The sequence below is a fragment of the Microtus pennsylvanicus genome, chromosome 2, assembly GCF_037038515.1.
Source record: "Microtus pennsylvanicus isolate mMicPen1 chromosome 2, mMicPen1.hap1, whole genome shotgun sequence".
NCBI lineage: Eukaryota > Metazoa > Chordata > Mammalia > Rodentia > Cricetidae > Microtus > Microtus pennsylvanicus.
This window is the reverse complement of record NC_134580.1, coordinates 11,415,138-11,442,267: the sequence shown is the minus strand read 5'-3', so window position 1 is coordinate 11,442,267 and position 27,130 is coordinate 11,415,138. Positions and strand designations below refer to the sequence as shown.

Sequence of the window (27,130 nt, the reverse complement as noted above, 5' to 3'; positions counted from 1 at the left end):
GACACAGGTATTCTGTGTTAACCTGCACAGCTTCAGCCTACACAAGAAATCATTGGAGCAGTTAATGACTGAGAATGCTCACTGCAGTACTGGTTGACAGGCTAATGGGTGATGGACTAAAGGACATAAGGGAGGGAGAGGCACCAGAGTGTGGGGTAAGGTCAACTTAACCCACGTCCTCACTTCCAGGACTCCCTAACACAACCCTAGGTCAATCTGCAATGTGGGTTGTTGTTTAGAGTGTACCCACGTTTTGTTTGGGTGCTGGATCTGCTAGAAGGAAACATGGAGGTTTGTCTTCATTCAGAAGGTACCACCGTGCTCACAGGAGTCTTTGTAGAGCCAGCTTCATGTACTAGAGCCTCCCCAGAAGAGTTTTTATGCAGAAAGGATGCTGTGGAGCTGCACTGGCAATAGGAAGGAGAAGGACAGTCCAAGTCTAAGACTCCAAAGAAGTTGAGGGTTTGTACTCCCATGTGATGGCCACACCAGCCTTTGAGATTTGCAAGCTAGAATAAATTCTCTTGATAAACCAAGACTGTGAGGGACTTTAAAGGCTAGAACTGGAGATGAGACCAGTGATGAGTTGAGGAAGACGGCTAGGTTAATTCTGGGCTAAACTGGGGACACAGGAGCACCCACATCCTTTCTGAGTGTCACGGGTGCTGAATACATTCCTGATGCTTCTGCACATCCCAGGACTGGCTGGCAAAGTCTGCCCTAGGCAGAAGGCACCTCTGCTGGGTGAGGTAATGGCAAGGTATAAGATGGCCTGATATCCTAAATAGCATCCTCAAGACCTTATTGATGCCTTGCTGGCTGAGATGGAAAAAGTGAGAGACTGTGGACATCAGTGTCTGGTGGATTGTATGTCTTTTTTTTTTTAATATTTATGTATTATGTATACAATATTCTGTCTGTGTGTATGCCTACTGGCCAGAAGAGGGCACCAGACCTCATTACAGATGGTTGTGAGCCACCATGTGGTTGCTGGGAATTGAACTCAGGACCTTTGGAAGAACAGGCAATGCTCTTAACCTTTGAGCCATCTCTCCAGCCCTGTATGTCTGTTTTTAAAGCCAGTAACCTGGTACCTGGGCTGCTTGAAAACAATAAAACAATTATGGGACTTCTTTATGTTCCTGAGCCCACTGTCTGCCTGGCCCAGGACAGGAGGAACCCCAAGAGCAACTTCGATGATAACCTATTTGTGGTTGCTGGAATGTAGCCATCTGACCCTGTTGTTTTGGGTTCTGTGCATGATCCTGCCCTTAGATAATGTAGTGTAAGGCTGAGGTTTGAGGCAAAACTATGGTTATAGTCCCAGACTTGTGACACATGTGGTTCCTAGCACTGACTTGACCCAGATTTCCGCAAAAGTAATGGGTATCTTTCTCACATGGATCAGCCCTCAACACAGAGATAAAAACATTGGGTTGGAGTCTTTATACTTTTTCACTGAGGGAATATGCTGTCTCCAGGCTATGTCCAAAAGGAGGCTGGTGGCATCATTGGGCAGGTGTGGCCTCCACAGAAAGCACCCAAGCCTGTGTGCCCTTTACCACTGCCACGATCCATGAGGTGAAGCACTTTGGGGATAAAATACCAGTGAATTTGTCCCATGTGGCATCTTAGGAAATTCAAGTATAGGGCTTCATCATACCCTACTTAATCATGGACTCTCCTCCCTAGCATAGCCACCCCAAATAAAGGCTACTTCATTCTGGATTTCCAGCATACCAATAGGAGTGCGTTACGGTGATGCAGCCATTGCCGATAGAGTTCCCAGGAAGTGAGAGAACAAATGAAAGCAAGTGCTAAGTGATTTTAGAAAGCACTACACACAGACATGGGGTTGGGCAAGGGGAACTATGGGGCTGGGGGGGGGAGGCAAGAAGCCTCTAGGGGCAGAGTTTGTGCATATGAACTTAGTAGCTAGGATCTTGGTGTTCCCATTGACCCCAGGTTCATACTCTGTGCCTCCTGCTGGGAAACATCACCAACCTGGCCATGGTGATGAAGGATGAGAGCACCTGGGAGATGCCCCACCCCCCCTTTCCATCCTGAACACTTCCTGGAATCCCAGGACCGCTTTATGAAACAAGAAGTCTTCATGCTATACTTAGCAGGTCGCTGTGGGTTGTTTGTATCCTTGTGCCTTTTCTAGGGTGTCTTGAGGGACAGAGCCAGATCCTGGGCTGGCTTCATATGTCTTGGGGAGCTCCTGGCTAACATAAAACCTTTTAGTCTTTTGGCGCCCAGTGGACAGTACTAGTACACTGACTGTGGCATTTTCAGTTCCAGTTAGCCCAAGCCCCTACCAGCTCTGTACAGTTGACTGATAAATAATAAGTCTTAAGGTGGTCATTTGATTTCTTGATCTAACCTCAATTCTTGTGTACTGGGTTCTCAATCAACAATGTACAACCAACCTTTACCATGTCATTCCTCCACAATAGCTTGTATGTTATGAAAAAGTCCTGTGTCAAGAGCAGTGGCATAAGTATGCACATTCAATATGTGAGGCCAGCAGCAGAATACTTAACAAGTTCTAGGCTAGTAGGAGCTGTATAAAGAATTCAAAAGTAGCCTGTATCTCTAATAATGATAATACCAATAAATAAAAATGAAGGAAGGGAGAGGAGAAAGGGACACCTGTGCTGATGTTCAGCAAGTGCCAGCTAAACCTGTATCACACATAGATACCCATCAGTGGCTGCTGGTTTGGTGAGCACTAGCTACAACCAGAAGTCAAGACTCTGGGCAAAGAAAATGAGTTTGTGTAAATCAGTACAGTTCCTTTTGGATGACAGATACTGGTGATGGTAGTCCCTAAGACCCTGTGATATTGCAAATTGCTAAAAGTATTCACAGTCAGAAACGTTGCCATTCTCAAGGCTAAAGAGAAAATTTGTAGCAGTAAAGGCGACAGACAAGAATCCAGGGGAATGATTCCTTGATGTTCTCTCTGAAGATACCTGTCCAGACAGGAGAATGCTTCCAGCAACCAGTGTGACCTAGCAAGTGTCAATGGGAAGTTCAAAAGTCTTAGAGAACTGAAAATTTGGGATTTGGTAGGGATGGGAGTAGGGAGGACAGTTCTGGAGGCATGGAGTACTCCACAGGGCCGACCTTGGTCTCCTTACCCTCCGAGATCAAACTTAAGCATTCCAAGACTCTGACCTAAACAGAATGCCCGCAGCTCAGACTCCTTTTTTTTTAATCCTTACTTCTTAGACACCAGTAAATGTTAGATAACTCCCCATAGTCTGACATATAAACAGAGTGCGCTTTTGTTTCCCAGCTGCCCAGACTTGAGTAATAACACAAACTATTTAAATTACAACACTGTTCGGCCTATGGCTCACGCATATTCCTAGCTAGCTCTTACGTCTTAAATTAACCCACTTCTATTAGTCTAGGTATTGCTACATGACTGTGGCATTAATTACCTCATTTTCTACATGTCTTGTTTCTTCAGCAGCTGGCTGGCATCTGCTTGACTCCTCCCTTCCTCCCTTGTCCTCCCCCCCCCCGTCCGAGTTTCAGCCTGGCTTTACTCTGCTAAGCCATTGGCCAAAACAGCTTTATTCATCAACCAATAAAAATAAAACATGTATAGAAGGACATCCCGCATCATCTCCCCTTTTCTATCTAATTAAAAAGGAAGGTTTTAACTTTAACATAGTGAAGTTACATATAGAAAATAGGTATGAAGCAAAAATTATAGTTGAAATATTTAGTTTATTTACATTTGGCAAATTAAGGGAAATACTCTTATCATCTATCTGTGTGTATAGTTATGTATCTAATTTATCTTTGATCATAACTAAGAAAATTATGATTGTAACTATCTAGTCTTCAACTCCATCAAAGACCCCAGAATGATATATTATTAACTAAGTAAACAGGAAGTGCATTGTAAGCAACTTCCAAAGTTCTAAAAATGATTCTGGACAGTCACCCAAAGTTCTTTTGTAATATTGGGGCATTCATCTTCAGTCTATAGGCCCATAATATCCTGCAGACTTTTCAGTGAAGCAGGAAATTTGAAGATCTGTTCTGCCATGTACTAGCAAAATTTGTCAGTTGCTGTCTTCTGTCCTACAGAATGTCTGGCAGTTTCTTCTTTGAAGTAGGAACTATGAAGGACCATTCTGTCTTTTGGGAAGTTTGTCAGTCACTTTTCTGTGGGCCCTGCATGTCCAGTTCTTACAGCATACCTAGATTAGCAGTCCAGGCAAGAACAGTTTCTTGCTCAAATGGCTAGCCTTGTCACATTGAAGGCAAGTTCCATAACAAGTTTCTTCAATATCTATCAACATCTCTGAAGTAATTGATGCTGCCCAAAGCAGATATATCTCACTGTTGAGAAAAGTCTAAGTTCTTAAAACATTTTAAATTCCATATTCTGGAGGTCTTTGAAAGGTTTAAAAAATACCTATATATATGAAATATATCTCTGCACATCTAGAAAACCTAATATGAGTAAAATTTGACTGTTATATGACTATTAATGTGTATTTTTAATTATACATTACATTTTAAATGAGGTGCATAAACAATACCAAATCTATATATACACAATATATAATATATATAGTGTAACAAAATTGACGTCAATTTGTATCAATAGACCAAAATTCATGCTAATATAAAGTATTTATCTCTGTATCATATCCCCCCAATTTTAAAGAAATTTACTGTGACCATTACCATTTATAATCAACCCCTTTAAAGCGAAAACAAATATTTATAAACAATCATTTTGGAAATTTGGGCATAGTTTTCTCCAAATGCTTCCTGCTGTTTGTTGGGCGAAATATTTTTAGTGTTAATGGAGACTTTTGGGGGGGGGGTCTTGTTCCATCAAACCACATTAGTCTGGAAGGAGTCCACAGGATCTCGTCTTCTGTGGAAACAAAAGCAAAATCTCTTTTCCAAAGTAACATATCCTTAGGCTCAAATTATGAAGTCAAGATACCTTTTATATATATGTTGGTTTAGCTTAGGCTTGTACAACGAAATGTCTCTTTGTAGTTAGCTAATTCACAGTCAAAATATTCAAAGAAAACACAATAATATCATAATCCAGACTCTGTATTTTCCATCTTTTCATGGCCATTTTTATGTTACTTTTACTGTCCATATCCATAATCCTTTTTTGATTATTGCTTTAAACTGTAAGCAGGCATGGCTAGGATCAGAGCCACCACTTTGGCTGTTGGTTCCACCCTGCTCGGCTTTCCAACACGGCAGAGATCTGTTGACTGCCAGCTCTGGGAGTCTTGTTTACCACTCCAACTCTAGGAAATAGTTGTCCCATGCTGACACCAAGTAATTTACAGCATGCTGCCCACAAACCCCATTCAAGTGTTCTGTAGCAGGACCTCCCAAAAGAAACTGTCTCTTAAAGGAACCATGCAGTTTTTGCTGCTAATATCAAGCAAGGAAACCTTCTCTTAAAGGAGCCACACCTTTGCTCACCGCCAGCAAACAGAGCCTATCTGAAAATATGTGGCTACCAAGAGGCTCCAATTGACTCCCCCTTTTTTTGGGTCTAGAAGCCCCCCCCTTTTTTTAAAAAAACTTTCTTAGGCTTTATGTGGATGTATGTTGCTGAATGTTGGGTGCCATTATGTAAACAGACTGTTCATTTCCCAGCCACACAGATTCGAATAAGCATATAGAAACTATTAATTACAACATTGTTTGGCCAGTGGCTTAGGCATATTCCCAGCTAGTTCTTACATCTTAAATCAACCCATTTATATTAGTCTATGTATTGCCATGTAGCTCAGGGATTACTTCATTTTCCACATGTCTTGTTTCCTCGGTAGCTGGCTCGTATCTGCTTGACTTTGCCCTCTCTCTCCCTCCCTCCCTCCCTCCCTCCCTCTCTCTCTCTGTTCAGATTTTACACCTGGCTTTACTCCTCTAAGCCAGGATTAACTCCCCAAACTGAGTTAACTCTTCTGTGAATAATAACGTATTTTAGCTTCCAACTCCTTCCCTATTTTCTGGTGGTGGAGCCAAGTCCTTATATGTAGCAGATCCTACCAGTGAACAAAACCCCCAGACTCCCTGTGTTAGTATTTGGGAACTCTGACCAAAATACTTGAAAGAACAACTCAAGTAGGGAAGATTTATACATTATCACCCTGTAGTGCATTTGCTTGGGCAGAACATCAAAACATCCAGAACAGATGCACAAGGAGGATGTTCACAACATGCTGGACAGGAAGAAGGAGCTAGGACAAAGTCCACAACCTGATTTTTCACCATTGTCCAGTAAAACCATTATATTTTGAGCATACCAAGGGATTAATCCCATTTCTAGATCAAAAACCCTTATCATCTATTATTTATTGAAAGGCCCTCAGACATGTCCTTTAATGAACTCCAAGGGCATTTCTAGGCCCAGTGTTGTCAAGTCCACTGATAATAGGCAACCACCTCCACTCTCCATCCACAGATTTTTTTTTTTAATCTTCAGAACTGAAGTTCTAGGCCAGAGAGGTAGCTCCGTCAGGAAAGGCACTTGTTGCCCAAAATTGGAGACCTGAGTTTGATCCCCAGAAACCATGTAAAGGCAGCAGGCAAGAATTAACTCCTTATAATTGTTCTCTGAAGTCCTCATGTGCTCACACATTAAACACACAATTTAAAAGGAAAAATTAAAAACTCTGTCCATAGATGATAGCTCTTCATACCTCACCACATTAAGCTGCTAATAACGGTAGACTTTATTTGAATTTACATAGTATCCACTTTTTTTTGTTTGTTGGCTTATTTCACCTCCAGTTCATTCACGCTGTGTGTAGCTAATGTTTGGTAACATTTGTGGTCTCAATATTCCATATAAATTTTAGGAATTTTGGAATGTGATAGGGATTGTATTGAATGCTTAAATCCTATTGAATAACAGAATTTCCATCTAACCTGTGAACAATAAAACAAGCCTTGCTTCCCATATTAATGTTCTCTAAATTTTTACTTCTTGGCAGGTATGATGGCACACGCCTTTAATCCCAGTACTTGGAAGGCAGACAGATCTCTGTGAATTCTAGGCCAGCCGGGTTTACAGAGCAAGTTCCAGGACAGCCAGAGCTACACAGAGAAGCCTTGTCTCAATCCTGCCATCCCCCAAAAAAACAAACCAAAAAAAGAACAAACAAAAAATAAATTTTACTTCGGCAGTGCATTCTATTTACCTATTATTCACTCACTTCTGATGATTTTTATAGGTCACTGTGCAAATAATTTATTCGTCGTGTTCTATATGTGTGCACATGTTTGTGTGTGACTTCTTCAGAGGGGAACAAGTGCACATGTATGCATGTCCTCATTGCTGTGTGGAAGCCAGAAGTCAAAGTTGAATGTATTCTCCAATTGTTTCCACCTTGTTTATTGAGACGGTGTTTCACTGAACTTGGAACCCACTCACTGAGCTAGACTGGCTGGCCAGCACCTGAGCACCCAACTTTTCTGCCTCCCTAGCACTGGGATTGCACTAGTGGTTGGTGGGCCCAGATGCTCGGGAATGAATGCATGTCCTCATGTTTACACAGCAAGCAGCATACTGTGAGAGCCACTGACTTACCCTTAAATATTTGTTCTTTTTGGTGCTATTTTATATATAATACCACTTGTTCTTCAATTCTCAGATGGTTCATTGTTAGATTAAAAAACAAGTGGTTTTCTTGTGTTACCTGATATCTTTGCTGAATTTGTTTGTTCTTATATGGTATCATGAAACCTCCCCGTCACCTACACGTACAATTTTATAATCTATGATCAAGGATTGTGGTCCTTCTTCCTACCTGGGATGCATTGTCTCAAGTGAGCTGTGGTCCTGTGTCTCACAGACATGATCACACTTCTACAACACTCAGAACCAAGAGCCTCCAGTATGTCCACCATTGAAGGCGTAAGTCACAAACAATGCCAATTTGGGATTATGATTAATAGGGTGATATTTATTTAAAGGGGAAAAACTTACAGATCACTTTCAGCCCTCTGCGTAACCAGGAAGGAAGTCAAGTCACCGGCGGAGCAGGAAGTGAAGAGAGAGAGGAGAGGGAAGTGGCCGCTTTTTTAAAGGGAGAGAGACCACGCCCCAAGGGGCTGGTATCTCAGCGGCGATAGGCTGGAGGAGTGGGAGGACCTCCCGCAACACCTCCCCCTTCTGTTTAAATAAGAGAGTTCTAAACCTACTATGAAATTATATACAATAAGTACAAATACGCTATTCTAACTAGCTTAGGTCTTGTATAATAAATAACTTGGCCAAGTCATGAGAGAAAGTAACTACATTTATATAGTCTTCAACCCCATCAAAGATCTGAGAAGGGAAATAATGTTACCTGGGTAATTAGGAAGTTCAGTAAAACAACTTCCAAAACATGCAACAAATCACAGAGACAACTAGCTACCTAGGCAATCACCCAAAGTCACATTAGCAGCGTTGAAGCAACCAACTTTGGCTAAGGCCTAACATAACTGACACACCATTTTCAAAGGCAAGCAACTTTCAAAACTATCTTACCCTGTCTTGGCAGGATAAGACAGCCCTGTTTTATCCATTGATGCACGCTCTGTATCTTTGTCAGTGGTTGAGGTATGGGCATTTCTTTGCCCCAAGGCCAGTTCTGCCAAAAAGAAATGCTCCAGGTGGAGTGTCTTTGGTGCTCAACATTCTCTCGGGAATAGAGTGGTGTTGCCAGGAGCAATTGTGTCTCACTACCACAAAACTCTGAGTTAGATTAAAGGCCATTTTCTACAGCTCTTTGAAGAAGTTGAAGATTATCTATCTATACTGAGTATAATCTCTATATATCTAAAGAACCTGATTAGTCTAATTATAAATGACAAACTTAGATGACTATTAGTCTATATAATTCTCAATATCTATCTAACTTAAAGACTAAGACAATAAACGACTGTGAAACAAATGAGGACAATGACCTCCAAATATAAACAATGTACAAATATACATTGCAGTGGGTAAACATATACCAATACATGAACATTATATAAGTATCTTAATCAGAGGTAGAAATGTACACTGCAATATGGTAAATATATACAATATATATATGTCAATACATAAAAAATGTTTTAAACAGAGGTAGAAACATGAATGCATACAATAGTCAATACAATTTAACTTTGTATCAATATACAAGAATCTATATCAATATATTTGTCTAACAACAGTAACTCACAATTACAAATCTATTATCCCATCATCCCTCTTTTTTTTTTTTTTCAAAATGATCCCTGAGCTTATAAAATTCCTCCCCCAACCCTCAATCGTATACTAATTATAATCAACCCCTAAATGATGTCCCTAAACCCAAGGGCAAACTTTACTGGGAGAGGGGACGTCGTCCTCTAAAATTACTTCCAGCTGTCATAGGGGCGACGTTCTTTCTGGGGGATCCTGTGAAAGTAAAATGATGGTTAAATTTCAAGATCAATGTCTTTTAAAATTGCAAATAGTCTCTGAGTATTTTGTGGAGGTCTGGCCAGAATGTTGTACAAGATGTGCACCATTTCAGCTAACCAAGTTGGAACTGTCTTGTGCAGCTGGTACCCAAAGCAGGTCTTGTTGTAGCGCTATCAGTATCTGACGTCATATCAACCAGGTGGAGTTGTTGTTATGGGGCCCCATCTTCTTCCTGGAAACTTCAAATGTCACTTCAGGAAAAACTCATTGTTCATTATGAAAAACTTAAGCATTAATCATATAGACATATATATATATATATTCAATGAAAGACATGATAGATATATTCAATGAAAAGTATGATAGATATGAAGAAAAGCAAAGATGTTTTCTAAACTCATATTTCTTTCTGTCCCACATCATGGCTCTTGACATGAGACAGAAACTCCAGAAACTCTGGGTTTTTCTCTTACTAACAGGCTTGGAATTGGAGAGGGACTGAGCCAGAGTCCAACTTCAAAACCAGCTTTATAAATTTAGAAATATGGTTTAATATTACTTACACAACCCATTCAGTTTTCTTGATATTTCCTATCGGGCAGGTATTTTTCCATCTGTCAGTATCCAAACATCCAGGGTCCCTTGAATTTCTCAAAGATGAGTGTTTTCCTGTGGAGATAAGAACAGAACCCTGCCCCCATTCTATATGTTTTTCTTACCACCTGTATGAATATCATCATTGTGGATAAGTTGTCATTTCTCCTTTCCAAGAGGTTTCTCCTCTTCAAATCGAAACTTTATTAATTTTGATGGTATCCACAATTTTTCTTCTCCTGTGGAAACAAGAGCAAAACCCCTTCCCCAACGTAGCACATCTCCTGGCTTCCACTGAGAGGTCAGCACATCTTTGAAATAAATCGGTTGATTTAGTTCAGCAGACTTTTCCATTATCCAATGTCTTTCTGCTGCTGTCGTTCCTTTCTCATTAGCGTTAAGAAAATTCAAGGTTAATAAAGCATTATGTAATCTATTTCTGGGGGTATTTTCGGTCCCTTTCTGTTTGTTCAGCATATCCTTTATAGTACGATTTGATCTTTCTATAACTGCCTGACCTGTAGGATTATTTGGTATACCTGTAATGTGTTTTATATTATAATAATCAAAAAAGCGTTTCATTTTCTTAGATACATATGCTGGACCATTGTCTGTCTTTATTTGTGCAGGTATACCCATGATGGCCATAACTTCCAATAAATGTGTGATTACTGAATCAGCCTTTTCTGAGCTCAGGGCAGTAGCCCATTGAAAACCTGAATACGTGTCTATGGTGTGGTGTACATATTTTAATTTACCAAATTCCATAAAGTGGAACACATCCATCTGCCAGATTTCATTTCTCTTAGTGCCCTTTGGGTTACTCCCTGCAGGCAACGGTGTTTGATTATAGAAAGAACAAGTAGGACATCTCTTTATAATGTCCTTAGCTTGTTGCCAAGTAATGGAAAATTCTTTCTTTAGGCCTTTACTATTGACATGATGCTTCTTATGAAATTCTGAGGCCTGCAACACACTTCCAATCAATAATTGATCAATCTCAGCATTGCCTTGGGCTAGAGGACCAGGCAGACCTGTATGGGAACGGATGTGTGTTATGTACATCGGACAAAGCCTGTTCCTGATTATGTCTTGTACCTGGATAAACAATGAAGTCAACTCTGTGCCATCTGGTATAAATTCAGCGGTTTCAATATGCAAGATAACTCTTTCTGCATATTGTGAATCTGTAACTATATTAAGAGGTTCTTTAAAATCCCTTAGCACCATAAGAATGGCATATAATTCTGCCTTCTGGACAGAATTATAAGGGCTTTGTTCCACCTTACTCAATTCATCTGACTTGTAACCTGCTTTCCCTGATTTATTTGCATCAGTATAGAATGTACGGGCTCCAGTTATTGGAGCATCACGTACAATTCTAGGAAGAATCCAAGAAGTTCTTTTTATGAGGTTAAGTCTACCACTTTTGGGATAGTTGCTATTAATTTCTCCCAAAAAATTAGCACAAGCTCTTTGCCACGGTTCATTGTCTTCCCATAACTTTTTTATTTCTTCAGTAGTAAAAGGCACTATAATTTCTGCTGGGTCTATACCTGCTAGTTGACGAAGTCTCAGCTTACCTTTTATAATTAATTCAGAGACTTTTTCCACATAAGTTTTTAATTTTTTACTTGGTTTATTAGGTATAAATATCCACTCTAAAATAATATCTTCCCTCTGCATTAGAATCCCTGTAGGAGAAATTCTGGAAGGCAATATGACTAGGATGCAGCTAAGATTTGGGTTCACCCTATCCACATGTGCCTCCTGTAATTTTTCCTCAATCATTGTCAGTTCCTTTTCTGCTTCAGCTGTCAGTTCTCTTGGACTATTCAAATCTTTATCACCATCTAAGGTTTTGTTTAAATGAACTATTAGATCAGGTGTTATCCCAACAGCTGGTCGTAGACTGGAAATGTCTCCTAACAATCTTTGGAAGTCATTAAGAGTCTTTAAGCGGTCTCTCCTAATTTGTGCCTTTTGCGTTTTAATTTTCTCTAACCCTATTCTGTAACCTAGGTAATTAATAGAGTTTCCTCTTTGAATCTTTTCAGGGGCAATTTGTAATCCCCACCTAGGCAAGACTTTCTTTACTTCTTCAAACATCCTTTCTAAAGTATCTTTATTTGAATCAGATAACAAGATGTCATCCATGTAATGATAAATAATGGACTTGGGGAATTGTTTACGAATTATTTCCAATGGCTTACTTACAAAATATTGGCACAGTGTAGGACTATTGAGCATACCCTGTGGGAGGACAGTCCATTGATATCTCCTATTGGGCTGAGAATTATTATAAGTAGGCACTGTAAAGGCAAATTTTTCTCTATCCTTTTCTTGTAACGGTATAGTGAAAAAACAATCTTTCAAATCAATAACTATAAGAGGCCATCCTTTTGGTAACAGAGAAGGCAAAGGAATTCCAGATTGTAGTGAGCCCATAGGTTGAATTACTTTGTTGACAGCTCTTAGATCTGTCACCATTCTCCATTTACCAGATTTCTTTTTTACAACAAACACAGGAGAATTCCAAGGGCTGGTTGATTCTTCAATGTGGTGAGCATCTAGTTGCTCCTGCACCAGCTGTTCCAATGCCTGTAGTTTATCTTCAGCTAGAGGCCACTGTTTGATCCATATTGGCTTCTCAGTTAGCCATTTTAAAGGTAGGGCTGTTGGTACCTCTAAAGGTTTGGTATTTGCTGTATGTTCTTGTACAGCCTGAATGGCTAGTGACCTTTTTCCATAATACCTCATCATATACTTCCCAGAATTATGAGTTCCTGGAACTACAGGAATGTTAATCTGGGTATTCCATTGCTGTAGCAGGTCACGGCCCCATAAATTTATGGCAATATTGGCTATATATGGCCTTAGTCTTCCTATTTGCCCTTCGGGCCCTATGCATTCAACCCATCTTGTGCTTTGTTTTACACGAGATAGGGTTCCAATTCCCAGGAACTGAACATCTACCTCTTGAAGAGGCCAATTCGGATGCCAAGATTCTGGGGTAATGATACTTACATCCGCACCTGTGTCTAATAAGCCTTCAATAAAAGTGCCATTTATACAGACTTTTAGCTTTGGTCTTTGATCATTAATAGAAGTCTGCCAAAATATACGTTTACTCTGTCCAACTGGGTTTTTTGACTCATCCTCCACATGGATTTCATCATTTAGACCAGTATTACTTTTTACAGCAGAAATTGGAGCTTTTAATTTTCTTGGTGAGGCACGTTCTCCACTGTGACTGGGAATGACTGGGCCACTGTTGGCTTGGGGGCCTGCGAGAGGCCCCTCAAGGAGTTTCCCGACGGTATCGGGTTGCCTTGTTTATCTGTTGTTGACCTGCATTCATTGGACCAATGTCGGCCTTTACCGCATCTCCTACATATACCTGAAGGCCTAGGTCTCCTATCTTTGTCATTCCCAGAGGAGATAATATTCCTAGAAATTCTGTGCCTGCAATCCCTTTTCAGATGTCCTAATTTACCACAATTAAAACACCTGGCAGTTTGATGTCTCCTCATTGCTGTGGAAATCGCTTCTCCTACCCAAGATTCATCGTTATAGCTAAACGTCTCAACATTCATCGTATGCTGAATCCATTCATCCATAGGTGCTGATCTAGACTTTAAAGGCCCAATTATCTTTTTGCATTCTATGTTTGCATTCTCAAAAGCTAGAGATTCAAGAAGTATTCGTCTAGCTTCTGGGTCTGTTACCCCTATGTCCAGAGCCTTAATTAATCTTTGCAAAAAGTCAATAAAGGGTTCTCTCTGTCCCTGCCTAATTCTGGTATATGATTCAACCCTTTTTGCTGGATCTTGTATCCTATTCCAAGCATTTAAAGCTGCTTGGTGACATAGACACAGTACTTCATCATCATAAAGAGCTTGGACCTGTGGATCAGCATATTCTCCTGCACCAAGAATTTGATCTTGGGAAACCTCAATACCTTTTGCTCTTCCTTGCTGTTCCATATGTTTGGATTCTTCTCTGAAATAAATTCCAAACATCAAGGAAGGTCCATTATCTAAAACTGCAGACACTAACTGATGGAAATCATGGGGGGTAGCTCTAGCATTAGAAGCCCAAGTCCTTATCATTTCCTTTACGTATGCAGAGTGCAAGCCAAAATTAACAATAGCTTGCTTAATTTCTTTTAGATCATTCATTGCTATTGGCGTCCATCTAGCTTCTCTGACTCCCTTTGAGCCTTTAGAAGTTGACGCTTTGTCAGAATTAAGTATAGGGTATGCTGCTAAAACCTTTGGTAAGCCAGTTCTAATAGCTGGTATTGGCATTGTATTCTGTCCTTGTGCCTTATTACTCTGTTCACCAGCTCCAATCATTTCTTCAATCATTTCAAGTCTTTTTATTATTGTCTCTTTTGAATCCTTAATCTCCTGACCTGCATGAGTTTCTAGTAAAGATTGTATGGTTCTTAGGAGTGCCATGATCTTCCTAAATGATAGAATATGCAAAAAAATACTGAAACCTAGTAACCAGTAAATTAAGTTATCCCCATAGTCATATAAACCTTGCATGATATAACCCATTGTATTGGTAACCAGAACAGTAAAATTCGCGTTGGAAACGAGAACTGCCATATTACCTATTATCCAGCAGGTGGCGCTGTTGCCAAGTCTCGACGAAAACACGGTCCTGTTTCAGAGTCCGCCTAGTATTTGTTAAAAACTGGAAAATGTAAGTTGCTCAACAAAGTAAATGTAATTAAATCAATTCCAGAGATGGAACCAGAAACCAGAATCCAGGGGTAGGGAAGAGCAACCTGGAAGCCGCTTATGCCTCCACGTGACAGAGTCACCCTGAGGGGTTGCAGCTTTCAGCAACCACGTGCTCTGGTTCGCGCCACTTAAGAGCTGTGCTTGCAAGGGAGATCTGAAAACGACTCAGAAAAGAGCAAATCACGCGGGCAGAGACTTCGCGGGCCTGTGGAGTTTAAATCCACAGGCAGCGGCTGAGGAAGCAACTGCTCCCGCCAAGCTGAACAAGCGCCCGCCAAGCCGAACTTGCGGCCGCCAAGCCGAACTTCCGGCCGCCAAGCCGAACTCGCGGCTGCGAGCTGGGAGAGGTTCTAAAACCAAACGTTGGGCGCCAAATGAAGGCGTAAGTCACAAACAATGCCAATTTGGGATTATGATTAATAGGGTGATATTTATTTAAAGGGGAAAAACTTACAGATCACTTTCAGCCCTCTGCGTAACCAGGAAGGAAGTCAAGTCACCGGCGGAGCAGGAAGTGAAGAGAGAGAGGAGAGGGAAGTGGCCGCTTTTTTAAAGGGAGAGAGACCACGCCCCAAGGGGCTGGTATCTCAGCGGCGATAGGCTGGAGGAGTGGGAGGACCTCCCGCAACACACCATATTCTGGTGGAGTTCAATTTTCGTGAGAATGATGACCCTGCGCACCCACATAAGAAACAATGCCACTGGGTAACTCAATTCAGTGGCTGATGGGCTTTGCCCTACACCCTATGCCCTTAGACTCTGTTCTTTGTGATGAGAAGACATGAGGTCATGCCAGCTCCAGAATAGTTTCAGCCCACTGACAACTACCTCTACAACTTGGGAAGTTGAAATTGAGATTTGTTCAGTGTGATGACATAATTCAACAGTTTCCTTTGTTTTCATTTTGGGAATAAACAAAAACATCCAGGAATTATATATGAGGCTGATACTCAGTATTTTACATATGTCATCTCAAACATAAATTCTGTGGCTTGTGTTTCCTTAGGTAACATCCTGTCATACCATGAGGGGTGATGTAACCATTCAGGTATGGGAGTTTCATGAACACCAAACAAACCCAGGCCATCCTTTGCCCAAATGAGCTTTCCCAAGTCAACAGTCTGAGTCACAATGACCCCAATGAGTCATCACTCTTCCTAAACTGACTAGCTTTGCATTTCCCACCATGCCTAGGGAAAGAAAAGCACAGAGCTAGGAATGGCTTTAGTTGTCAGTGTTGGTCTTCACTCCAGTGAACCCAGGCAGTTGAAGCCAGCAAAGGGAAGGGCACACAGGTCAGTCCAGGAGAGACATGCCTAGGTTCCATTTGTTTTTTTCCAGAGGAGTCCAAAGGACAGCGATTAACTATCTGTTGACATGTGAACAGAGAATTGTGAATCTGGGAACACTGCTGGCCAATGACAGCCAGGGACTCAGTTCCACCTTCCTGTTGTAGACATGGCACATCTGTGCAGCTGACATGGATTCCAAGACCCCAGTCCCTATGGAAGTCACACTGATCTTACAGGACACAAGTGTTCACGTGGCTGAGGGGCCATGGACTGAGGATGAAGGGAAGCAAACAGTGCTAGCAGGCAGATGTTACCAGAGCATCCAGGTCATCTCCCATGAGCTGGTGACACACAGGAACCTGTACAACATACAGTGTGTGACATCCCTCACCTGCTCCGTGCACTTACCTCTCAGGGCCTCACTCAGCCTGAAGTAGGAAGATCAGACCCAGTCGGCACCATGGCTTCTCTTTCACGTCATCATACGTGACACACAGAGGAGAGGTGGAGACCTGAGGAGAGGCAGGTGTGACAACTAGCATCCAGGCCTAGCCACGAGGTCTCAGAAGTTACCATGTGAGGGTCCTGGAGCAAGCCAGGAGGAAGCCACCAGCCTGAGCCTATGAGTGACCAGAGCACAGTTGTCTCTGTCCCTCTACTCCTGACTGTGACCCAGGCTGGTGTCCCTACTCACATTCAGGGCACAATTCAGTTACATGGAGCTGGACAAAGATCATTGTCTGTGGTCTAACCTAGAACGCCATCCTGTGTAACTGGGTTTTGCATGGCCAGGAGTCATGGAGAGGAACAGGAAGCAGACTTGGGTCTTCAGGACGTCAACAAGCATGGAGTCCTCCACAGGTCCTGGTGACACAGATGTGGGCAGAGAAGGGGGCAGCAGGGTCAGTCGGGAGGAGATGACCCAGGGTCTAGTCCTTGCTGAGGGCTGCATGGTGTGAATCTGGCTCTAACTCAGCTGCTGCCTCCCTTCTGCCACACTGGAGGGGCAGCAGAGAGCACCTGCCTGGATTCCACTGGGACTTCTGAGCCTTTGACCTTCACAGCTCTGGATCCCTAGCAAGGACAGGAACTGCAGCTTTGTTGACCCCAGGAGTTATGACTTGGTACATACAGTGTGCCCAGCCTAAAAATGCCATTTGTTGGAAGGCTTGGAAGTCATCTTGCATTTCCCCCATGGCTGCCCATACTAACCACAGACCTCTGGCATGAGTAGAAACAAAGGGTAAATAAAGGAAAGAGATCACCATGTGACTAGCAGCTCACCTCACCTAAGGGTCACCAGTGACTATCTCACAGCTGTTGGCATTTCTCAGCACTCTTGGATCTGAAGGAAGAAGGGCCCAGGGTCTGAGTCAGGCCTTCCTGGTCAATTCTGCAACCTCACACCTGTCCACAAGACTCAAGAGGCTGTAACCACCATCTTCTTTCTGCCCCTAATTCACTATAAAACCAATCACGGGAATTTTTTATTTTTTAATTTTATCGAGCTATATATTTTCTGCTCACCTCCCTTCTTGTTCCCTCCCCTTCTGCCCTCTCCCATGGTTCCTTTGCTCTCAATTTACTCAGGAGATCTTGTCTTTTTCAACTTCCCATGTAGATCAGATCTATGTATGTCTCTCTTACGGTCCTCATTGTTATCTAGCTTCTCTGGGACTGAATTGCAGGCTGGTTTTTTCTTTGCTTTATGTCTAAAAGCCACTTATGAGTGAATACATATGATAATTGTCTTTTTGGGTCTGGGTTACCTCACTCAATATGATGTTTTCTAGATCTATCTTTTGCATACAAATTTCAAGATGTCATTTTTTTCTGCTGTTTAGTACTCCCATTTTTTAAATGTACCACATTTTCCTTATCCATTCTTTGGTCGAGGGACATTTAGGTTGTTTTCAGGTTCTGGCTATGACAAACAATGCTGTTATGAACATAGTTGAGCACATATCTTTGTGATACTATTGAGTATCCTTTGGATATATACCCAAAACTGGTATTGCTGGATCTAGACGTAGGTTGTTTTCTAATTTTCTGAGAAATTGCCATACTGATATCGAAAGGAGCTATACCAGCTTGCACTCCTACCAGCAGTGGAGGAGTGTTCCCTTTCCCCCACATCCTCTCCAGCATAAGTTGTCATCAGTGTTTTTGATTTTGATCATTCTTACAGGTGTAAGATGGAATCTCAGAGTTGTTTTGATTCACATTTCTTTGATGGCTAAGGATGTTGAGCATTTCCTTAAGTGTCTTTCAGCCATTTTAGATTCCTCTGTTGAGAGTTCTCTGTTTTGGTCTGTATTCCTTTTTTTTTTCTGTTTAACTTGTTCTTTTGATGACCAATTTCTTGAGTTCTTTGTATATTTTGGAGATCAGACCTCTGTCTGATGTGGGGTTAGTGAAGATCTTTTCCCATTCTGTAGGCTGCCATTTTGTCTTGTTAACTATGTCCTTTGCTTTTCAGAAGCTTCTCAGTTTCAGAAGGTCCCATTTATTAATTGTTTCTCTCAGTGTCTGTGGTAATTGGGTTATATTTAGGAAGTGGTCTCCTGTGCCAGTGTGTTCAAGTGTACTTCCCAGTTTTTCTTCAATTAGGTTCAGTGTGTTTGGTTTTATGTTGAAGTCTTTTATCCATTTGGATTTAACTTTTGTGCATGGCGATAGATATGGATCTATTTTCATTCTTCTACATGTTGATATCCAGCTATGAAAACACCATTTGTTGAATATGCTTTCTTTTTTCCATTTGATATTTTTTGCTTCTTTGTCAGAAATCAGGGTTTGTAGGTGTGTCGGTTGATATCCGGGTCTTCAATTCAGTTCCATTTGTCCTTCTTTCTGTTTTCACACCAATACGAGGCTGTTTTCAGTACTGAGGCTCTGTAGTAGAGTTTGAAGCCAGGGTTTGTGATGCAGAAGCCATGTGTCCTAAAGTGCTGTATTTTTTATTTATTTATTAACTATTTATTAAAGATTTCTGCCTCCTCCCCGCCACTGCCTCCCATTTCCCTCCCCCTCCCCCAGTCAAGCCCCCCTCCCTCATCAGCCCAAAGAGCAGTCAGGGTTCCAAGGACCACCCACCTCCAGTATTTGTGTGTCCTGTCAACAAAGCGCTCCTTGTGCCTCCATGGTAGTATTTGCTATGTCTGTTGCAATGTTCACAAATCCCTCAAAACTACCCGTGTAGCACAATGGACACACCCAATCCATCCCCAGTATGATAACGGTGGACACAGGGATCCACCCAGCAGGCAGTAAAGGATGAATAAAATTAGACAGTGGCCTTCTTGTGACAAGCACCTGGACATCCTGCTGGTCTCTTCAGGAATCTCTGAAGAGTTGTAGACAGTTTCCTAGCTTTTTCAGATCAGAGCTAAGAAGTTTCCAGGTTATGACATTGGCCTTCCTCGTGCATTGAGTGAGCTCGCACCTGTACTCATGGCTCCCCGGACTGGAGCTGCCTTCCCCACGCTGCCTCTCACTCTCCCTCATTGGCTAGCCACACATGCCACTTCAGGGACAGTGCCTGCAGAGTCAGTCACACCTCCTGTCCTATGAGTCGAGTATTCAATGGAGCTTCAAACATGTCCTCGTTCATTCTGAGACAATGGCCTCAGGCCCCCAGAGCTCTTCCAGTGGGGCACATCACTGACTGACTTTGCTTTACCTTCTGATGCTGCACCTTGAGGTAGGGTCCAATGCTCTTCTGCCCACTGTACTCACAGTGCCAAAGGCTACATAACCACTGTGGTCAGTTCCTGAGGAGAAGCTGAAGCTACTCCCATAAGAAGTACCCATCGAGAGAAGAGAGGGCATGAACCTCTGAGCCTGACTTGCCCTGGACTTGCCCAACCTCTTGCTACACAACCTGACTGAACAGTAAACACAGCTATTTGGCTCAAGGCAGAGAACAAAGTGCAGCCTTCTCCCCTTCATAAGGGACCAGGTGCCCAGTCTGTCTTCAGAGTGTCTTTCCTGATCCTAGGTGTCTGGATCAGGGATTCCCATACCCAGCCTGGGAAGCAGGGGCAGCCATGGCACTGCTGACTGGAGATGGCCTGTGGTCTGTGGTCCTATTCACGGCCATCTTCTTGCTCCTGGTGGACCTGATGCACCGACGCAAGTTCTGGACTGCCCGCTACCCTCCGGGTCCTGTGCCCCTACCTGGGCTGGGCAACCTTCTGCAGGTGAACTTCGAGAACCTGCCATACAGTGTGTACAAGGTGAGAGATGGCAGTGGAGGGCAGTAGAGGTCATGGTGCCCCCAGCAGTACGTGGTGGTGCTGAAGCCTCAGGATAGATAGAAAGATGACCACCAAGAGGAAGAAGGCTTAGTGGTTGCCTTGTGGCAGTTGCTTCTGGTTCTAAGGATACTGTGGACTTTCTAAGAGCAGAGACATATATGAAAAAGGCCATGGAAGCAGGCCTGGAGTGTGGTTGGACAGGATAGAAGTCAGGGAGGTCGCAGTTTTCTTGTGATCCCGTCAGTGTCTGTGTTCTCAGTCACAGAGAGGAAGAGTCAGGTTTCATTGTAGCGTGTCAGTGAGGATGAGCTGCGTCTGCTGTAATCTCATGTCAGTGAGGACGGGCTGCGTCTGCTATAATCTCATGTCAGTGAGGACGGGCTGCGTCTGCTATAATCTCATGTCAGTGAGGATGAGCTGCGTCTGCTGTAATCTCTTGCTGCTGTGAGGTCTCAGGCCTTCCTGCTCATCACAGGAACCTGATTCCCTCATGTATGGTGGGGGTATGAAGGAGCACGGATCATTTTCTCACAAGATGACAACTTAATGATCATTCTACTGTGAGAACTTTGCTGGATTTAGAAGATAGGATCATGCAGGCATCAGGTGTCATACCTCAGGCTAGAGATGTGGTCAGTGGTAGAGCATTTGCCCAGCAAAGGGCAGGACAAAGGCTCAGTAACAGATACCATAAAATGTGCTTATGTGCAACTACACACGTGACACATTACACATGCACACAGACAGACACACATACATGTGTTGTGCTTGGACTGTCCAGTCTGCTAGGGACCTCCATTTTCTAAGCATTCTGAATTTCTGCTTCAGCTTCGTCAACGCTATGGTGACGTGTTCAGCCTGCAGATGGGCTGGAAGCCCGTGGTCGTGATCAATGGACTGAAGGCGGTGCGGGAAGTACTGGTGACCTGTGGAGAGGACACTGCTGACCGCCCTCCAGTGCCCATCTATGATCACATGGGCTATGGGCCCAACGCAAAAGGCAATGAGATATAGTGGGGACAGGGCAAAGAGAATAGGGCTTGAGGAGCAGTGACCAGAAGATGGACAGGACATAATGGAGGGAATGTGTTTAGGCAATTCAATGGAAAGTCACTGCAAGGAGGGTGGAGCCTCCAAAGCTGCACGTGCTGATTGTGATAGCAAAGTGCTGGGGTGCTGATGGCTCAGACTGACCACAGGGAAAGGTTGGGAGCAGGGCAGACAGCACAGCCACGTATCCTTGGTTACACACAGATGTCCCTGCAGGTGTGGCATTAGCACCATATGGACCCGAATGGAGAGAACAGCGGCGATTCTCTGTGTCCACCATGCGAGACTTTGGCCTGGGCAAGAAATCCCTGGAGCAGTGGGTGACAGAGGAGGCTGGACACCTCTGTGACGCCTTCACCAAGGAGGCAGGTGGGTGACGGGTGAGATGTAGAGATGAGGGCAGGCACTTATGAACAACGTCATGACTTGCTTGCATCTCTGCTCCTAGGCCAAACATTTAATCCCACCACCCTCCTGAACAAAGGTACATGCAATGTGATTTCATCACTCATTTATGCCCATCGCTTCGAGTATGAAGACCCTTTCTTCAATGGGCTGCTCAAAACGTTACAGGAAAGTTTGGGAGAGGACACTGGCTTCATTGCTGAGGTATGAGACTCAGGCAGTCAGTATGCATGGTCATTTATGTGCTGTAAAATCAGAAGGAATATTCATTCCAGGGGAAAAGGTTGAGGGCATCATGTGACATTCAAATTCATAAAGAAACCTCTTGCCCTTGGAAATCTCAGATAACAGGAGGGGAAGAGTGGACCAAGAAAGGGGGTGAGGCTCTGCCCCCATCTCCATGGAAACCACGTAAGATTGTTAGATGTACAGAGTAGAATCGACATTTTGTTCACCCTGGGCTCAAGACAACCAACAGGGAGTACAGGGGACGCAGTAGGTGATATTTGGGGACAAAGAGACCCTGAGTCCTCTGTAGACGAGTCTGGGAACTAAAAAGAAAAGGGCTGGGAACTGAGTCTGGTCCAGGTGAACACTGGGCAGAGTAGCATCCAGGGACAAGAAAGATGGCCTGTGGGTGAAGGAACTTCCCAAGGAAGCCTGGAGATCTGAGCTGGATCCCTGGGACTCACATGGGAGATAGATCCTACTCTACAAGTTGTTCTCTGACCTCCAAACAGGAGTCATTGTGCACATGTACGTGTGAGAGTGAACATGCAGGCACACACACACATACACACACACACATACACACACACACACATACACACACACACATACACATACACACACACACATACACATACACACACACACATACACACACACATACACACACACACACATACACATACACACACACACATACACACACACATACACACACACACATACACACACACACACACACACACACACACACACACACACACACTAATGATTCTTAATTAGGAATAAAAACACCTAGACCTGTACCTTTGACAGCTGCTGAACACATTCCCGGTGCTTCTGCGCATCCCTGGGCTGCCTGGTAAAGCCTTCCCTAAAATGACAGCATTGACGAACTCACTGGATAAGTTGTTGATTGAGCACAAGGGAACCTGGGACCCTGCCCAGCCACCCCGAGACCTGACAGATGCCTTCCTGGCTGAGATGGAGAAGGTGAGGACAGCAATAAAGATGGGGACAGGGCCTTTGGGCTGAAGCGTTCTGTGACTGGTGATGCCAGGGAAGTGGAGTTTGTTTGTCATCCGTGACCCCAACACCTGTGGTCTTGAACACAATGGTGGATCATGTTGGGGTTTACTCCCTGTGTCCCTGAGCCTACCTTCTCTGTCTGCCCAGGCCAAGGGGAATCCTGAGAGCAGCTTCAACGATGGGAACCTGCGCGCAGTAGTAAGTGACCTGTTCATTGCAGGGATGGTGACCACCTCAACCACACTGTCCTGGGCCCTGCTGCTCATGATCCTACACCCAGATGTTCAGGGTAAGCCTGGCTGAGCCTGGAAGGGAGGGTGAGTGAAGAAAGATAGAAGTATTTGAGAAGCATCTGGGGGCTCCACCGTCACCTTGACCCAGACTCCCACAATTCTGATGGCAGTCTTAAATCACCTACTCACCCAGTGGTAGAAGGTCAAGTTAGAGCCACTAAGGGACTGCCTTACTGAGGGGAGGCTGTTCCTCCAGGCCGTGTCCAACAGGAGATCGATGAAGTCATAGGGCAGGCGCGACGTCCAGAGATGGCAGACCAGGCCCGCATGCCCTACACCAATGCTGTCATTCATGAGGTGCAGCGTTTTAGTGACCTCGTTCCAGTGAATATACCACATATGACATCCCGTGACATTGAAGTACAGGGCTTCCTCATCCCCAAGGTAGGCATGGTTACTGTCATCCCAGGGTCACCACTGGGCAAACAAAGGCTATAAAGACCAAGAGCTCCACATCCTGGATTTGCAGATGGTGAAGGGACCAGCCTGGGTGTGAGTACACTGCAGCCATTGCCCAGGATCCCCAGGGAAGAGGATGGCTAGTGGAATAAGCCACAGGATTGCAGGGATGCTACACACAGGGGCAGCTTCTGATTTGGGTACTTAGGGTGGCTTTGTCATTTGGCCTTGAATGGTACCAGAAAATGATACGAAGCGGATCTGAGTTTGAGGTGAATGAAAGAACCCTGTGTATGTGACCATGGTAACCAGGATACTGGCTTCCCCATCGCAATCCATGTTCACACCATGTGTCTCCTGCCAGGGGACGACCCTCCTGACCAACCTGTCCTCAGTGCTGAAGGATGAGACTGTCTGGGAGAAGCCCCTCCACTTCCGTCCTGAACACTTCCTGGATGCCCAGGGCCGCTTTGTGAAACATGAGGCCTTCATGCCATTCTCAGCAGGTCATGTAGGGTACCTGTCTCTATGTCTTTTTAGGGAGCCTTGGAGGGTGGAGCATCTATCAGGCCCCAGACTGACTGAGCCCCTTTCCCACCTACAGGCCGCCGAGCTTGCCTGGGGGAGCCCCTGGCCCGCATGGAGCTCTTCCTCTTCTTCACCAGCCTCCTGCAGCGCTTTAGCTTCTCGGTGCCCAGTGGACAGCCCCGACCTAGCGACCATGGCATCTTTGCATTGCCAGTGATCCCAACCCCCTACGAGCTCTGTGCATTTGTACGCTAGCAAGAACGGCAGCTCCATCCTTCTCCCCAGCTTGTGCTGATTGATGTCCAATAAACCTGGTCTGTGGTTCCACTCAGATTACAGGTCCTACCTCCATACTTTTCTTCACTGTGTCCTAAGACAACAGTCTACAGTCTTTCCCCTCTGTCCCATGCCTCCTCTAGGAACAACTTCCATGTTGTGAGCAGAGTTTGCTGAGCCAAAAGCAGTGGCACAGGCCTGCAGTATAGCAGGATAGAGGCTGAGACCAGAAGATGGCAAGTTCAAGACCAGCCTGTGCTGTATGACCTGGACTACTTACTGAGATCCTTTCTCCCCAAAAGAATAAGTTGGCAGGTGGAGTAGATCAGGAGGTGATGAAGAGACAGAGGAGGGAACAAAAGGGACAATGAGAGGGGGAAGCATCGGGACAAAGGAGGAAGAGAGGTCATTCTGCTGGTGTCCAGTGATTGACTGTAGATCACAGGCAAAGGCCGTCGATGGCTGAGGGGTTGGTGGCAAACTGCAGACAGAAGTCAGTGCTCTGGTTCCTGTGAGGAAGTGTGAAGGACGTGTTGTGGGATTCAGCACAACTCTTGTTTGGGGACAGATGTTGGTGTAGATCCCCAGGATCCTGAAGTGCCACACATGGTTAGGGGTCTCTCTCTGCTAGAGAAGCCGCTGTCCTCCCAGCTCAGCTTGCTGCAGTGAAGGGATGCAGGAGAACATCTGCTTAGGAAAGGTGTCAGAATCCAGGAGGATGGGCTGATCCTGCTGTGCTGTCTGGGGCCATCTCTCTGGACCGGGGAGAGTGCTCCTGGCAAGCCTGTGGGCATGACGTAATGGGTGTTTCTCACTAGGAAAGCTCAAGAATCTTGAAATTTGGGGTTTTGTGGGCCCGGGGAGTACAGGTGTGCAGCAGCCCTCAGGGCTCATCTCAGTCTCTGTATAATCTGAGGCCACAGTCGCATCCCAAGTCCTGACCCTCTATGGCATGCCTGAGACAGCTGTGCAGACACTGGTTTTGCTTTTCTCTTGTGAAATAGAAAATGTCCTCCCACTGACTCTCTGTCATGGAATGTTAGGGATCCTCTACCACCCCTCAGTACTCAGACAATGACTTTTGTAATGTTCAGGACCAAACGCTCACCAAGCTGGAGTAACTTTACTTCACAGTCCCACCCTTGCTGCCTACAGGAATAGCCACATCGATTGCCAACACCCCTTTCCCCCTCCCTACCCCCTTATCCTTATCGTGCATTTTGGGTATTTGCTTGCATGTGTGCGGCGCCTGAGGAGGACAGGGTGCACATGGGATCTCCAGGGATTGAGTCACAGTTAGTTGTCAACCTCCTGCGGGTCCTGGGAATCAAGCCTGGGTTCTCAGGAAGTCAGTATGCTTCAGTGTAGGGACATCTGGACAACCCTCCTCCTTCTCCTTTTAGAGGTTATGGAAGGTCTTACTCCAGTCTGAGGCAACCTCTTAAGCTCTGCACGTGTGGCGTTTCAGATAAGTGACTTTTCTATGTCCCTGGGAGCAAGGGTTCACTGACAATTGTGCCCCATGCTCACAGTCCTCAGCCTAACATAATCAGCATGCACAGCTGCTGTGGACTCTGCCCACACCTCCTGATGCCCTTCAGATAGTAAGCACCTGGGGAGGGAAGAAGAGGTGGGAAACAGGCAAACCTTCCTAGAGTGCTCTGACTCCTCCTGACACCCAGATGGAAGAGAGACACAGCAGGTCAACTCAAGGCACTAGGAAAGGACAGTCTTGCCATCTTCCTTAGGGACCAGATGCCAGGTTGCAGTAAGAGGTCTCCTTCCTGACCTTATGTGGTTGCCATGGTTAAGATGTTTGCAGAATGACCTAGGAGCAGTGATGTAGCCCTGAGGTAGCTGACTGGAGATGAGCTGTGGCCTGTGGGCATATTCATGACCATCTTCTTTTAATGGTGGACCTGATTCAATGGTGCAAGTTCTGGAATGTCAGCTACCCACCAGACCCTGTGCCACAACTGGCCTGGACTTAAAGAACATGTGATATAGCTTACACACACACACACACACACACACACACACACACACACACACACACACACAGAGAGAGAGAGAGAGAGAGAGAGAGAGAGAGCAATTAAGGGCAACAGAGATCACAGCACTTCTGGCTGCACATAATGATGTTGAAGCCACAGGAGAGACAGGGATCTGGGTCCCCAAGATGTAGACATTGCAGCTTCCTAGTGACAGGCTCTGTGGGGTCTGACGTTACTTTGGACTTTTTAAGTTAGTGCAAGGTGTGATGGAAAGACCCGGAAGTGTGACAGCACATGGCTGCTGGCAGGTGAAGTGTTAAGAAGGAGTCAGATATAATTGGAATTTTCTTCGGGCAGCCACTCTGCTCCCAAATAAAGACATGGGGATTTACCATTAGTTATGAATGATTGGCCTTAGCGTAGGCTTGCCCCACTAGCTCTTTTTACCTTAATTTAACCTGTTTTTATTTATCTATATCTATCTTGTCTCTGCTTCCATTGGAGTCCCGTGATGGACATAATAGTACCTGAGTAACAGGAAGTGCAAGGCAAGGGACTTCCTAACCTATAGAAATGGC

The 27,130-nt window shown here is 44.4% G+C and overlaps 1 protein-coding gene across 1 annotated transcript; it reads left to right on the top strand.

Annotated features, from left to right (window-relative positions):
- The first annotated feature begins 20,044 nt into the window (after positions 1 to 20,044).
- On the top strand, positions 20,045 to 24,615 carry LOC142843179 (cytochrome P450 2D27-like). The gene is made up of 9 exons (XM_075960132.1): positions 20,045 to 20,329; positions 21,179 to 21,350; positions 21,617 to 21,769; positions 21,849 to 22,009; positions 22,850 to 23,026; positions 23,210 to 23,351; positions 23,552 to 23,739; positions 24,119 to 24,260; positions 24,359 to 24,615. Exons 1-9 carry the CDS (start codon positions 20,141 to 20,143, stop codon positions 24,535 to 24,537), a joined length of 1,503 nt encoding a protein of 500 aa, XP_075816247.1. The 5' UTR covers positions 20,045 to 20,140; the 3' UTR covers positions 24,538 to 24,615.
- The last annotated feature ends 2,515 nt before the right edge of the window (positions 24,616 to 27,130 follow it).

Coding starts and splice junctions, on each gene's coding strand:
- LOC142843179 (XM_075960132.1), top strand. CDS start 20,141: ATGGCACTGCTGACTGGAGATGGCCTGTGGTCTGTGGTCCTATTCACG. Junction 20,330..21,178: donor TGCCATACAGTGTGTACAAG/GTGAGAGATGGC, acceptor TTTCTGCTTCAG/CTTCGTCAACGCTATGGTGA. Junction 23,352..23,551: donor CCTACACCCAGATGTTCAGG/GTAAGCCTGGCT, acceptor CTGTTCCTCCAG/GCCGTGTCCAACAGGAGATC.